Source organism: Tyto alba, unplaced genomic scaffold (assembly GCF_018691265.1).
Source record: "Tyto alba isolate M040663 unplaced genomic scaffold, T.alba_DEE_v4.0 Super-Scaffold_2, whole genome shotgun sequence".
NCBI lineage: Eukaryota > Metazoa > Chordata > Aves > Strigiformes > Tytonidae > Tyto > Tyto alba.
This window is the reverse complement of record NW_024881282.1, coordinates 21,466,118-21,482,494: the sequence shown is the minus strand read 5'-3', so window position 1 is coordinate 21,482,494 and position 16,377 is coordinate 21,466,118. Positions and strand designations below refer to the sequence as shown.

At 35.6% G+C, this 16,377-nt stretch overlaps 1 protein-coding gene across 3 annotated transcripts in view; it reads right to left on the bottom strand.

The window, feature by feature from the left end:
- Window positions 1–650: 650 nt before the first annotated feature.
- Window positions 651–16,377, bottom strand: part of NUP58 (nucleoporin 58) — a 39,377-nt gene continuing 23,650 nt past the window's right edge. For all 3 annotated transcript variants that reach the window (XM_032991009.2, XM_042792666.1, XM_042792667.1), the window contains exons 14-16: window positions 11,785–11,883; window positions 8,843–8,938; window positions 651–2,753 (exon numbers count right to left, since the gene is read on the bottom strand). In XM_032991009.2, coding sequence (XP_032846900.2) covers window positions 2,584–2,753; window positions 8,843–8,938; window positions 11,785–11,883 — 365 coding nt within the window. In that variant the 3' untranslated portion in view covers window positions 651–2,583. The remainder of the gene's footprint in view (window positions 2,754–8,842; window positions 8,939–11,784; window positions 11,884–16,377) is intronic.

The following is a 16,377-nucleotide window of genomic DNA, read 5'->3' as shown; positions in this document are numbered from 1 at the left end:
ATCCAGACTTTATTTCATGGCGTTTAAGTATAGGTCAGCTTCTTAACCTGCCTTGTAGAAAACCAAGCTACACCCTGAATGTATTTGTATTTTACACTCTAATTATATTGCATGTCTTTAAATTGGAAAAAACCCAAACCTTTGAAACAGTGTATACAATGCTGATCCCTGAAAATCATTGCTAAATTCAACCACCCAAGTAATATCCTGGGAATATTGTTATTTCAAATCCCACTTTTACTTTAGCTTGTACTCCAGCATATGATTATTCTATTACACAATCACTTTTTCACTTAGGCTAATTAAGAACCTAACTGGTACCTTAACGTGAACAGTAAGGGAGCACAGGGACCCAGGAGGCTCAGGCCGCCTTTGAATTTACAAAGCCGTAACTCGTGCTGCGTGACATTACAGCACGATCCAGGTTTACACAGCACCCTGTGAAGAGATTCTAGACAAAGCCATGATACGATACCTCCCCTTCACCCCCCCTGCTTTCAATCCGGAGATCAAGGACCTACCTTCAGCAAGAACAATTTTGTGCTACATAAATTCTAGGAAAAACAACTCTACATATTAGCTGATGACATTTTTGCTTTTCCTACAGCACAGGAGAACAGGAAATTACCTTTCAAATAGGCAAATATGTATTACAAGGATCACAGCATTATTGTTTTATTGTTTGCACAATGATAAGTTGCACATATGGACAAACAGTACACATTTAGAATTAGTTTCACAAATTAATACATTACAAGAGAGTCCAGTGGTTTAACATATTAACTATTTAAAAAAGCAATAACAAGGGAATACAAACATTACGGTTCCGACTGCAGCCCAATAAAAGTTTAAAAAAAGGTTGAAATCAAAATAAACTGTAAGCTTTATTTTTTCGAGACATAAAAAACCCCACATTATATCCTTTCCTAAGAGACTGTTCACAAAGATGCAATAACATACAAGTACAAAAGTGAAGAATTCTGTGCTCAGTTCCCCTTAATTTTATCAGATCAAGTGACAAACTGAACATTTGTCAAAAAGCAATCACTGCTGAATGCAGACATTTCCAAAACATACAAAAATGGTAATAACACTTTAACGATAGAAAGCAAATGACCTGGTACTAGAAAAAAAATCTTATGCACTCTATTTTAGAAAAAAAAAAAAAAGTCCTTTTGTGAAAATGCTTGTGAATATTCATCTGGTGTATGTTATATACAAAACATCTACATAAAAAGCAACTCGGCTCCAAAGTTCCATGTTCACACTTCAGTCTGTATCTTTATTTGCAAAGATTCAATTCATTTATTACTTCATCTTTCAGATGTTTTCCCAGCTATTTCTAGTGCACACAAAATTGGAGATGCAGCACAAGCAGCTATGATGTTGTAATACCCAAGATCCATAAACTACTGTTGCAATAATTTTACCCTTCGAATTGCATCATTTACCTCCTCCATTCTTTAGCAGCAACTTACTGTACTATACCTCGTATTGCAAGCAGACACGCAACTGCTTGTAAATCAATGCTAGTAGCGCTGATGAGAAGCTAGTGAATCAACTCCATTTTGTAACAGCTAATTCGGATTTTCATTAGAATAAATAGCACATCCTATCTCCCCCAGTTGCAGGGAAAAGCTCATCCAGCCCAAGAACTCTCTGCTTGCACACAGACCTTGTGGCGTGCTGAGCTTTCAGCTGAAATCCTGCAACGCCCTACTGTTCAGCTCGGGGAAAAAAAAAACAAAACCAAACAGTTTGGGAACATTTACCTATGAAATGTCTGTGTCAAAATCTCAGATTCTTCTTTACAGCTGGCTGCTAAATGGGTCAAGAAAAAGATGGAAAAAAAATAATCCAGCTACTAACCACTATTTACCAAAGTTTATGAAATAGTAAACATTGTATATCAGCTGGTCTTAAACAACAAAACACAGAAAGCAATGATGACATAGCCTGGGACCCACTATTTGAAACTCCTAGGAACATCAAGATAAGGGACCACAGGGAAACATGGAGAAACAACACACAAAGAAAAGGAGACCTGTCTATGGGGCAAGGTTTGCACATCTGTATTTTATACATATATATATACACATACATAACACACAGATGTGTGCACTGTACTGTATATATTTACATCCATATACACAAAAACACCCTGAAGTAGATTTAAAGGCCATATCCAGGAACAGAAGATATGAACTCTAGTATTTGTACTAGAATATATTTTATCTGTACAAAAAAACAAATATGCATATATTCATATGGTATAAAGCTTATTAACAAAAAATATTCTGCTACTAACGTTAGGTTAAATAGATGGTTTTAGAAGATTCTTTAATAATAATGCAGTATAGAACATTTCTAAAACTAGGGCCAAAAATAAAAATACATAAACGGGTTTCTATTCACAAGAAAATAGCTGTTCAATATGATTTCATTTTGCATTTCGGACTAGGGAAAAGTAGCAAAATTTTTATAAATCTCCTGGGATGCATTTGAATTAATGCATCAATCTAGAAAAATAGACTTTTCAGATGAACAAAGTTGATTCACTTCCCCTTCCCCTAAAAGAGGTGCCTATCTTTTCCCTCGCTTGTTTCCAGCTGGAGGTTTCTTCAGCTGAAGAAGTTGCCCTCCTGTCCCAAAGCCTGCAGATGCAGGATTAGACACCCCGAACGTCAGGCCAGCTGATGCTGTGATGCCAGGATTGCTGAAGTTAAACCCAGATGTAGTCGAGCTGCCGAAGCCTTATGAAGGAGGGAAAAATATTTTAAAACATAAGTTATATCAGGATTGCAAGTTTGTTCTCCTTGGAGTTATGAACACCAGCCACTTTATTACCAATATTTGTAATACTTTATAGTAACACAGATCTACAACAGTATACCACATTGCTAACACACTTGGACTTGCTATGATAACTTGGATATTACAGCGCTAACACAGTCTACCTCAGTGATTGTAAGCAATTATATCCTAACTCACAGGTCTGTTACACCATTACCCATACAAAAGTAGCACCCAAAAGTCCCACTGAAATTGTGCAATAGAAGAACCTTAATTCCTCAAGTTCTCAGTCTAGATATGTAATGCACACGTAGGGTGGGAGGGCAGACCATGGCCCGCTCACGTCACTCACAGCATGTAAGTGGCAAAGCTGGAGCTCCCAGCCTTGTGCCCTACTGACCAGGCTACCTTTGCCTGTCCTTATAACATGCATGGCACAGACCACACCTCAAATGAGAGGCAGAAAAGGCTCAAAATCCTTGCCAAATTCTTGGTATTGAAAAACACCCCTTATGACTTAAACCAAAAAGCAGCACTGCTCTGGAAACAAAACAAAAGCTTTGAAAAACGTGAATGACTAGGTGAGCAAATTGTGCTATTTTAACTCCTCCACCCTCTTCTATTGAGGTAAACAAAGCAAACATTTGGTTCAGCTATAAAACAAAATCACTTCAAGAAAATACATCTACAGTTTTCAGCAGCAGTAACACCAACTCATTTTACTTTCTTTTGTGAATTTGTATCAGTTATGCACAACCAACTTGGATAATACTTGAAATTATTAGAGAATGCTAGATATTTCTCAAATATTAGTTAATAAGAAGCAAAACTTCATAACTCTGCTTTTTGTTCCCTCAAGGGATCAAATAAGGTAACCAATTGTACAAAATAACAAGTATGACATGAGCAAGTTAAGATTTTAACAAATGGTTTCCTACAAGTTGCACAGGGAAACCTGTAAACAATTAAAATACTAAGAAAAAAGTGGAACTGGTTCACAAGCAAAAAGGGTATTCTCAATACAGATTACTTAACAGTTTTATTAGTTCACTAGTAAACAGTTAAAGCAATCCTTTGGTCACATCAGTATCCTCAACTCAATGCCTAACTACCTTTAAAATACAGAAATAAACATCTAACTGCTTGTCCTAGCAGAATCCCAAAGCAGCTCTCACAAGCCTTACATCATCTGTTCTCTCACTTGTTACTGATGCTTTTGCATCAAGAACTACTTCAAAACATAAAGTGAAACTCTTCCTCCTGCAATGTCTGGACCTGGGTTACACACCACATCATCTTGTCAAGAAAATTCCCCCATTATCTACATTCCAGTAACTGCAGTCCTTCAGCGCACAGTTGCCTGTGGAGAACTCGCTGTCAATGTAATGAGTGTGCTGATCTAGTGTGACTAATGATATTGTTCATGTGGGTCTCATCTAAATTTTGTGGACTAATTTGTCTCTCATCCTAGGGCGTAAGAGGTGAAGCAGATGCAACTATTCCCCCATTTCCCTGCTAACTCCAAATCCCAAGATTTTTACAAGAATAAACTTGTTCTTCACCAGGGAGTCTCATGAATGAAAAAAATCTTTTAGAACCAAAACTATTCTCGGTAAGTTACCTTTTTACTTCAAGTATGTATCTGAGATAACAGGTAAACACTGCCTCCTATAAAAAACATAATGAATGCCATTCATAGCAGAGCTGTATGTGATGTGCAGTGCCAGGAGTTCAGTAAGCAAGAGTAAAATGTTGATGAATTACCTCCACCTAGCTGCTTCTAAATGCAGGGATTATTCCGAAGCATGCAGGGAAGGCAGCCCAAGCTTTATTTGACAGAGGTGTATAAACAGTGTGACAGAAGATTGAGAACATGCCTGTTAATTTAGATATAACTTGGAAAGTAATAGCTGCTATGTTAGAAGTGCCATTTAGGGCAACCACAAAAGTGCAAAAAAGCAGAAGGGAAATTAATCTAAATGGCTTTGTCCTGTTACAACACCATAACAAGGCCATAGTATGAAGTTCTTCTCTTAAAACGAAACCAAAATCTAAAGCAGAACACACAAATGAAAAATCTTCAGGAAAAAACCTTAACAGTGTACACATTCAGTCTCATTCCTGTTGCAAGGAAGTGATACCTGTGAACTAAGATTATTAGAAAATAGATATTTGTGGAAGAGAATTAGTAAGATCAATTTAAGCTGTTTTAACCATTTAACCCTTGTGCTGCAGAACAAATACTGATCTTTTGAAGAACAGTTAGAATAACTGTAGGATGAGGAACACAAATAATCTACTTGAGACAGCTCAGCCTTGTAGTAGCAGGTGCAAAGAAACATAAAGAAGCTGCAAATTAGCAACAAAACCAGAGCAGGCCCAGCCTTGGAGGACAAGATCTATGTGACCACAGGAGTGAGTTTGTGCAGAAGTAAGAGTCAACTGGCGGACACAGTGAAGAAGACTACGAGCCTTCATCTGAAGGCCCCCCACGATCACCCGAAGACTCCAACAGACATGCGCAAGAGACATTAACATATGCTAATGAGTTCCTGGAAGAGTTATGAATATGATAAAAATATGATAAAGATGCAATGAATATGCATGATTAAGGTAGTATAAATGCTTGTTGATTTTGTTTTCACAGACACACATTAGGAGGAGCTATCCCCTGTGTGTCCAGCGCTGTAATAAAGAATGCCTGCTTTCTAAAACTCCAAAATTGAGTCCTAGAGAGTGAATTAATTACCGCTTTCTGGTAACAGAAAGAGAATCAGTCACAAATAGATCAGTTCCAGAGGGAAGAGTCACAAAGTCTTGAACCACAGTTGCAATGTGATCAACAATTTCTTTCTTGAAATTAGCATTACTTATGTATAAACATTTATTTTTACAAAGTAAGTGACAATCTGCCTTTCAAGGGCATGGACTCAGCATCTCCCTGAAGGGCCTCAGAGTACACTTTATTCACTGGACTTTTGCATCTCTGCTTCAGTCAGCCCTTTAGATAGATAAACAAAACATGAGGTACACACCTCCCCAGAACAGTATTTTTTTTTTTTTTTTAACGCTACAGGGATAAACAGTGGTTCAGCAGATTTCAAAGGCAATCTATTCCTGCACTCACTCTCCACACCACAATAGGTGCTCTAGATCAAAAAGGTTTTCCAGCCCAGCTTTGACTGATTTACTATAGCCTCTGTATCTAAAAGCTGCTCAGTTACACGTGGACTATATACAAGTGCATTTTTCAGCAATATGAGTATGTCCAGCCATGATCCCACTTGATTATCTCTTATCCCATGTACTGAGGCTACCGTTCCTCAATAAAAATAAGTCTCCAACACAAATTCTCAACACAGCTCTTCAAAACACACTTAAAATCTCTGTTTTCACAGAAATAGTGTGCGTGCATGTACACCCTCCCTCCCCTTAACTTATACCTATAAATTCAATCGTGATTTTTTCCATTTCCCATCACTCTGGGAGTCTTAACACTCTTCACAACATCCCACTGACATCAGCCTTTTTGGTTGGCATCAAATGAAGAATAGTAGGAATCAGCTGGGACTTGGAGTCAGCTTTCTGCAGTGTCTGTGTGTGTTTCAGAGAGAAGCCTGAGATACTTGTTCCATCTTGCAACTGTGTGCACTAAAGGCATTGAGAAGACTGCAGTTGCTCTGCTTTTCATTTACTGACACTGAACACAACAATGCCTCATGTACTAAGTCAAATTTACTATCGGAAGATGCTCAAATACTGTCAGAGGACTCGGAATTTTCTCTTCTATACAAACTGAAATTGAGAAGAGTCATAATACTACTAGAAATATTTTCAAATCTTTTAAGCGATTAAATCTAACTCATAACTAACAAACGCCTGAGAAGCAATTTGGGGATCTATGATATTCATTGTAAAACAGGAACAAACTGATGCAAGACATGTGGAGGAGATTTGGAGCATTATCTAAGCAACTTAGGACGGGGTGACAGAACACTTACTAGATACTAGTCTGGGAAAATACTGAGGTGCTCGCATCTAAACACAAGCAGTAACAACAGTATATCCCATAACCCATGTTCACCCTTTTCCTAGCTTTTTCAAATGAAAGATTCAGAAACAAGATACACCTGCCATATGGTAATATAAACCAGAATATTGTTTCAGGATCCTGTAAATGTTATCTATGAAACAGGAAACATTAAAATAAGAAAAAGTATAACTTGACTAGCCTCAGGCATCATTCAAACCCATTTATACACTCTCAATAATATTAAAGAACAGATGCAATCCAGAAGCTATATGGCATAGGATTTTGAATATGAAAGGTAAAAAGTTAATGTGATCCTGGGATACCCAATTTTTATGGTTTCTATTCCATAATCTCAGTCTCGATCAGATTGCCATGACCACTTTATTTCATAAGCACAAAATGACAGGAATTACATATAGTCTTTTATATTCCTGGTTACCACCTTCTGTAGCCAAGACTCTTGCCATAACTGAAAACCATCTTCATTTTATTAAGTCCAACTCCCTCACTGCCAAAGAGAGATTGAGGATGCTGCCACCATGACAAAGCCTGGTTAGAGGAATATAGCAAAATGACATCTAAATTGTGTCTGCACACCACCAATATAGCCAAGGCAGACTTACTCTTTACTTTGGTTTGATACCTCATTAGTGGTGGACAACTGATCCATACAACAAGTTTTCAAATTATTTAATATACTAAAAAATAAATTATGTACTTTGTAATTTAGCAGCTTGAAATGCTGCAATACTATTTATAGAACTAATAATAATAGGTAATTTATTAAAGGCTCAGGAAAAATAAGCTACAAGATAAAGGCATAATCAGTGTAAATTCTCCACTTGTTTCTGATATTAAAAACTAAACAAAAGAAAGTTGATGCTTAGACACAGCATGTTGAAAAATCAGGTATGTTATAACAAGAATTTACTAGGGTGTTACACATCCATGACTGTTACACAGCCAACTTAGTGAGCTATTTCCACCTCATAACACAAAGTATAAGGTATTTTACAGGTGTAATTTGACAGCATAACCCCATCGCCCATGGCTAAACAAGGAAAAAACAAAAAGCATGGCAACTAACAAGAAACTGGCCCAAGCTAATACGTACGTTGGGCACTTACTAATACATACCAGCAACTTGCTATGTTTGTGTTAATAGTTTTTAAAAGCAAAAGGCCGTTTTAACTAAGAAACATGCTACCAAAAGTCAATCCCAGGAGACGTGATAGTCTTTCAATCCGTCAATGAAGAAAGACTGTAAAACAGACTATAGTAAGCTATTTGCCACAAAAACAACCACCTATTTAAAAAATAGAGATACAAGGTATAGAACTGACTAAGATTTCAGACATCCATGTTAAGGAGCAATTGCATCTACATTTTCATATTCTTACCACCAACAAAATTAAACCAAAAAAGTGAAGAGTACTGAATAGTTCAATTGCCACAGAAATGTTTTCAAGGTAGTTAACACAATGAATTGTGTATACAGAGAGAGATATAAAATACCTATAATTTACTATTCAAATAGAAAGTATAAACAGATAAACAGTTTAAAGAAAATTTTCTGGGCTTCTAAAAATAATTTTAACTTTACTTGTAAATACAGGAAATCAAGTTACTAGTATATTTGTCACAAATTTGTACACTAATCTCAATAGTGCAGTAAGTGTATAGCCTATGCAATCAAGTAGTAACTGCATTTCTGTGCCTCGGACTGCATCTGATCCAGTTGGATGCATCTGATCATCTGCTTCCCCCCCTAATTAGACAGACACTAAGCAGGAAACAATAATGCTCACTCAATACTGTCCACATAGGAGACCTTTAGCAAAACCTAAAAACTTCTCTGAAAAATAAGCATTAGCAAGTAAATAGTTACTTTAATGATTATATACACATGCAAATTTAAGCACATTTGGTTCAGTAGCTTTCTCAGACTGTGTGCAGCAGTTTGAGTATAACACTTTTGCTTTAAGATAGACTTGAATTCAAGAGAAACAAACCAACCTGCACTTAGACTTCCTGATGGTTTAGTTGTAGTTCCAAACCCAAATGATGATGCTCCTGTGGCACTACTTCCAAAGGCAGAGCTACTTCCAAATCCTAGTAGGATAATAGTAAAGACATACAACAAAAAAATTATAGACACAGCAATTAAGGACACATAGGTTTGGGGTGAGTATTCTAAACCCAACATAATTCAAAGCATTATTTGGTAAACAAATATTCCTAAAATTATTGCCTCAAGAGTAGTTTATTCTCAATACACTATTGCATTAAGAAAACAATGCAAATGGGAAAGCATTAGAAAAAAATACTTCCTTCAAAATACAAAAATGAGTAAAGGAAGAGTTATAAAAACAAGTCAAACTATCAGAGTTTACAAAATTGCTACTGAATTGCTGTTAAATTGGCAAGAAAAACTAAGAAAATTCAGACACAAGTTATATGACTTCTATTACTGAAAGCCTCAATATTCATCCACAACTCTAAAAGAAAAATCCTCTACACTTAAAACAGAATAAACATTTTCTTGAGTTTACATTTGCCTTATTTCAGAGTCTTTGCCCCCAGAGGTCACCAGGGATCAGTTTTGTCTAGGAAGCCACAAAATAGGTTAGATACGGAATAGAAACAGAATTTCACAATATTCAATGGGAAAAAAATCATCACATAAGGGCAGCCATAAACATGTGGCTGTAATAAAACTAATTCTGTTAATTTTGTAATTGACATTGATAATTTCATAATATAAATATTTTAAGATTTCAAATTGTGTTACTAATATGACAAAGAGAAAGTAAGTTGATACTTGCAGTTTGAGATATGAGGCCAGACAAAAGGAACAGTAAGAGAAGTATACTCTGATTTTGGCTGTCTCAAGAGGTTTTCAAAAAGAGAACAGTATTTGTATTGTAGGAAATTATGGCCCCATCTTAAGTTTCAAGTGTCAGGGAAAATACTTGTATTTTACTGCAAATTGAGCCTTTGCCATTCCTTTACAGAAATAGTTTTTAGATTTTAAAACTAGTAAGGATTAAACACTATCTGAAGCAGCGTTCTCTAGTCTTCTGCAGTTTTAACGATCTACAATGGCAAGTATCATTTGAATGTAAAACAGTTTATTTAAATAATACACTCTTTTGTCTTATCTAGTTTGAAATGAATTACCAATGGTCAGGCAAGGTGTCTGCAAATATTTAATGAAGCATAGGATCTATATGCTATATATCTTTCATACTTAAATGCAAGAGCCTCTGTGTTTATCACTGACAAAATTCACAGAATATTTATCATGAAAAGAAAGCAAATTTCCCCAGATGAAATGATGTTTCCGGAGTACATACTAAAAATTGTTCTGTTAAAAAAAGAAAAAGATAAAACACCCCACTAAAGTATTCATTCCGCTAATTTGTTTCCAAGAGCACACCTGTGGAATGTTTCACATTTATTCCTTTACTCTTCAAACCTTGATTCTATAATATAGTCTTGATTTGTCAAGACAAACATTTTTGCAAATAAATAAATAGGTAAAATGCAAGCAAATGCTTTCCTAAGCAGAGAACTATCAAAAAAAGAATACAAGTTATACCTCTAAGACAAAACTAGAAGCAATTGTCCATCAATTTTTTAAAAAGGTGTTCTTTAGTTTACATTGGCAAGACTGATGGACATACATAAACAATCTTTAGTCTACAACTTCTTTAGTTGAAAAGGAATAATTTCATGGGGCTCTTTAAGGCATTTAAAACATTGTGAGAATGACCTGGTAATTCACAAGTACTTTCCTTTTAGCCCACTATTCTACCTTACTTTTCCTGTTTAGGTGTACAGACTTTCTTTTATGTGAAAAAGCTTTAAATCTGATGAGAAAGGATATTGGTGGATTTAAAGATAATTTCAAGATGACTATTTAAGGGAAAACTGATGTAACATTCAAGTTACATCACCTTTCCAATACAGAGTGATGTTTAACTATTTTAAATACATTACAACACTGATCCACATGTTAAGCTCAAAAAGGCAAAATGTAGAGATGCAGCCAGGCTGCAGAGAAGATGATGTAATGAGGAAAAAAACACATTTTGTGCTCAGCAGATATAACAATTTTGTTTGCAGATCTCCTACAAAAGCTTCAGAGGACACTAGTGCCCTTTGACTTGCACTATAGAAACGCGTGACCGATACAGATCGGAAATCGACATGCAGATTAGATTCTACTAATCATTTTGATTCTACTTGTAGTTCTATTACTAAGAATTCGTTACATTTAAATGAAAATGTCTATAGAAATTTTATTATTTTTTTTATTACTATTTACTCTTTCAGAGTCCTGTGTCCCCTTAGAATGTATTCTCCATCAGCATTATTAACCTTTTGATAAATATTTTTCCCTCACCTTCAAATGTTGATTTTTAAGTTTGAGGAAGGATTTCTTCCTACCTCAGCACTGAGGGACATAGTGAGAGCTAAAGCACGCAAGTTGCAGCAAGCAGGATCCCAGAACTGTAGCAATTTTCTATCATTAATCCAAGCAGAAATGGGTCCCTATAGTTAACAGTTGTAAACACAGGTGAAAAACTTCTATGGACTAGCTACAACATGATCCAATGTCTCAGGTGCCTAACTTTCATATATGTAAAATTAAGTCAAGTTGTAGTTACAAAAGGATGTGCTTCTAGGCGTACTTCACTAGCTTTAAGAACCGAACTTCTATGTGAGTTAATTCGTCCTGTCCATCCTGGGTTTTCATTACAATGGCTTATCAGCCTTAGTATTAGCCTTAGCAACTCCTTCGGCAAGCCACGAAGAAGTCTGGAAAGTGCAGACTGCCAGATTGTAAGGTCTTCCCTGAAACAGATCATCCTCCTAGTGTAGTTAAAGGTTTGCAAGAGATTCAGATGTGCGGTATAATAATTCAATGAAAGATTAGAAAAGTTAAAGTGTACCTCCAAGGCTTGAAGAACCTAAGCCACTTGATTGCAAGCCAGTGCCAATACCTGAGCCGAATGGCGTTCCAAAACTAACTCCCAGAGATGGCTGTGGCCCTGGTATAAAAAAAATGAGAACAAACTTGCCTTACTCTTTCATAGCAAAGAGGTCCTTTATTTATTCAAGTATTTGATAATGTGAACATCATTGCTTTCAACAAATCCCATTAAGATCCCAAACTTTACCTCATCAAAATTCCTTACTTATCTGTCTGCCTCTACATTCACCTGGTAAAAAAAAAAAATCTAAGAAAACACTGATTGTAATAAGGTGAAACTAGTCAAGGCTAGTAACACAGCATCATTTAGTGTTTTTAAAAATAAACCAGTCTCACCTTAAACTTTAAGACATTAATTAAAAACTTGACAAAACTCATAGGTAACAACATTTTGCCACCTGTATTAATGGAATCAGAATAAGGGAAAACCTTCAAATTAAAACTGTCAGAACTGACACTAAAGTAACTAAAACTATATTACCAAAAGTTAATTTATTTAATAAATAGGAATCTTCAAGACTACTCAAGTATTCCATCCACATTTAAACAGAACACTAAGATAAAAAACAAGACAATGACTTTATTTTATTAAATTTATTGTTCAATTTTAAGCACGTCAATTACACAGTAACATGACAATTCAATTCTTTTCCACACAAGTGATAACTGAGTTATGTTAAGCTCTGCTACATAACACCATTCAAATAAGGTAAACTAGTCAAACCACCTGTTTAAATAAACATTTACAAAAGGCACAGTTCTGTGTACCTTCATGAATTAGATACATTCAAAATTTCAGAGTCAGCATTTGTCCCATAATTTAAAAAAAGGTGACAGTACTTTCCCTGCATATTCACACTAAGACGCAGGACTGTCAAAAAACATTTTCAGTCTGCCAAGATGAAATTTACAGCCTCGGTTCCTTTTTTTTTTGTTTTCTTAACCTTGGGGAATAAAGAATCAACTTTCTAGTCCATTACTAACACATTTTAAAATAATTAATTCTGATAAATAATATATTTTGACAGCTTCACAGTACAGTCTTATATTCCTGTCCTTTTCAAACAGTTTTCAGTGCACTAGTTAAAAAGTTAAACCATTAAAGATAAAATACAGTGCCAAACTCTTAATCCACAGACATTCACACCTTTCCTCATGATAGCCATCTCTATCTCTGAACATACTTTATGCTATATCTGTTAAAGTGATGATCTACTCAAATATTATTATAAAGCTCAGATGATTTCAGTCTTTTTCCTAAACCATTATCACATTTGGGCTTATTTTCATTCAAAAATTCTTCCTTCATACTATAAAGTTTCCTGTTATTAATATTAACCTAGAGATTTAAAATGTAAGTATTTCAAGCTTTTAAAATCATTTCAGTATCTAAAGATTTAAATGGAAAATCATTTTGAATCAAGTGAAAGGCACTGTATATTGAAAAGTAACATTTTGGCTAGGAACACAAAATTCTTATGTGATCCAAGCTGAATGACATCTGTATATTCAAAGTAGTGTTAAACTATATTTTAAGGGCAACTAAAGTTACTAGCTTTCAGCCTCTGCTTAGCAGGGAAGAGAACCCAAGCTATTTTTTCAACTAAAAAAAAAAGTGTATCAGATGTTGTAATTACAAATTTTCACAAATTTCAAACTAAACTTCTTTACATCAAGTTTAAATACTGATACATCTACCTAGCAGCTCTTTAAAAATAAGAAAAAAGTTATCAATAAAAATAAACAAAAAAAACCCATACACAAGTCAGTCAGTCATCTCTAAAACTAGAACCCCAAAACTATATATCCAGTTCCTTCTCAAGTGCACAAGTTTCTATCTCAGTAGGAGGCACTGTTAGTGGAAGACCTTAAAACACTACAGTCCTCCAGGCCAAGCTTTTCACCAAATGCAACATGCTTTTTTAGAGCCAGTAAAAAACATTATTCTAAAACACCTCATATTATATAAAACACAATCTTATGCCTTAGGCTAACAAGCTTTTCAATGAGCAACAGCATATGATATTTGTTCATTTTGTACCAGAATGTTCTGAAGGCATCATCACTACTTAGTTTTTTTAAGTAAACATAATTTTCAATAGCAAAATACTAGTAATAAAGATTATTCGATGCCAAAAGTACTAACAAAAAATTGGCACTTCTGGCTATTATAGGTATGAGACACATTCCTTATAACAAGTATTTTAACATTTTGAAACTTGATATATTTGCACCGTAGAGCATTTCAGTTTCATGAATAGGACCCACTACAGAGTCCAGACAGGTCAGCCAGATTTCTTCAAGTGACATTCTGCAATTTTTAAAATCACAGCTGGTGCTAAAAGTGAACAAATTTAATGTTGCAACTTAGATCTGATTCTGACAAAGTAATACACTGACTAATTTTAACCAAGGTTAATATCTAATTACACAATAAAAATTTTACGTGCTATAAAGATTTCAGTATCCTTTTCCATTAGCACTTCAATCTCATACTGAGTTAAGTCAAAACATAAGTGTGCTAACACCTTGATAATGCTTTGACTAACTCTGCACTTCACCAGTTAAGGAGAGAGTAACTAAGTCGGGGGACACTTTATTTTTAGAGGAGGAAAGGTGAGCTTGAAGAAAAGCATTTATTTAAGACAACTTAGTCTTACCAGAAAAATATCAGTTTCAGCCGCATACCTTTACAGCTCTTAGTTCACCAGGCTTTCGTTTCCTTTAGAATCTTTTACTTTAGTCACATCAATAACAACAGGTAGACTAGCCACCATGATTTTAACTTCCATGCTGTTCAAGGCTGCTCAGGGAAGGTGCAGGTGAGGCAGCGGTTAAAACTAGCTGCTACTGCATAAAAGCATGACCAGCCTCACTGCTACCAATGAAGCTGTGCTCAGAGCAGAAGTGCTACACTAGGGAAAAAAAGTTGTGCGCAGACAAGACTTAAGCACAACTTTAATAATTCTAGCTTCAAAAACACTGCACAAAAATTGTGCTTCAGTGTGCACGCCACAGTCCTGGTGTCCTGACTGTCCCTCCCAGGAGACCAGTGGAGCGCATCTTTGCTCCCTTTCTTCCATATGGCCAGGACCCACTGGCTTTATTTATTTCAGTAGAAGCCAGGCATGTCTTGGCATACTGAGGAAACATAAATAGGGTGTGTATCTACACCCAGGAACTGGGAAAACATTCCCTGATCCCACAGCTTAGATGTAGCTACTAAACTTTTGACTTCTGAACACAAATTTAAAATAAATTATTATCATTAATCATTTTCAGAGAAAGAATAGTAACTAACTCTAAATTTATCTTATGACATACTTAACCATGTAAACATAAAATAGTTTTTAAAAGAGAGCCTAAACATCCTGATCCCTCAATACTAGAGTACCGTATACTAGATTTTAGTCAAAAACTTTAAAGCCCAGGTTAATTTTGTTTTATTATCTTCAATAACAGCAACAGCAGGTCAGGTATTACACAGACAGCTCCTCCCCCACCTTTACATACACCTCATCTCATAGTCTTTTCTCTCATAGCCTTGTGCCATCCCTCACTTATCCCATTCTTCAGGATCCAGATCTTGCAAAGAAATACACATGATTTCAACTTCTAGTAGATTATCCAATAATAACATAACACAGAGTTAAAAGATGCAAACATTTGCAGTTTTACTGCAGCAAATGGCCATCTGAGAACTCAAGGGAAAAGAAATTAAGAGAAGGCAGTCTTTAAATATTTAAAGATTCCTTCAAAATGAGATGAATATTATTCTCCTTTTTCACTATGAGTAAGACAAAAAGCGGCAGCCTTAAGTTGCTGGGAAAAAGTCAAGCACTGAAATCAGCAATTTAGGAAAGCTGTGACATTTTATTTTCTAGCAAGCTTTTAAGACTTTAAGGTATCTCTGAAATAGTTCAGGGCTGACTAATCCTGGTTTTGATCTAGAGGAACAGAAAAGATGACTTCAAGATGCATCTAACCCTGTTTTCTGAAGGTTTTAAGTACTCTTGAACTGCCACTGAAAACATCAATCTACCTCTCTTTCTCCAGGTCCTCAAGTGAGTTGCATGGAGAGTATAACAGTATTCCAACTAAGTAAGTAGTAAACAAATTGTTGCCTACTTTTGTTGGCATGTTTCATGGAAGGTAATGGCTTTGTTCTATCTGCATCACTCTTGTAGTTGGCAGATTTTTGGCTTTTGAAACACTACGCTAAAACAACCACCACCAAAAAAAAAACCAACCACCTCAAAACCAACCTACACACACTCCCATTTGCTCCTTACACTACAGAAAGTTATGAAATACCTCAAGGTATAAAGCCACCTTACCTCAGGTGTGTGGGTACAGCTCAATTTTGCCTTCTCCCTTCTCCCCCTCACCCCCTGCTCTCTTCACTCCTACTCCTAAGAAAATATTCAAAGTCATGCCATAAGTGGCATCAATTTACTGAAGTTATTAGCAGTTCTCTTCAATCTATACTGGAAGAGGAAGTTCAAATCCCTCACCCCAATTCATGAAAATGCAGGTATAACTTTAAGTGTGA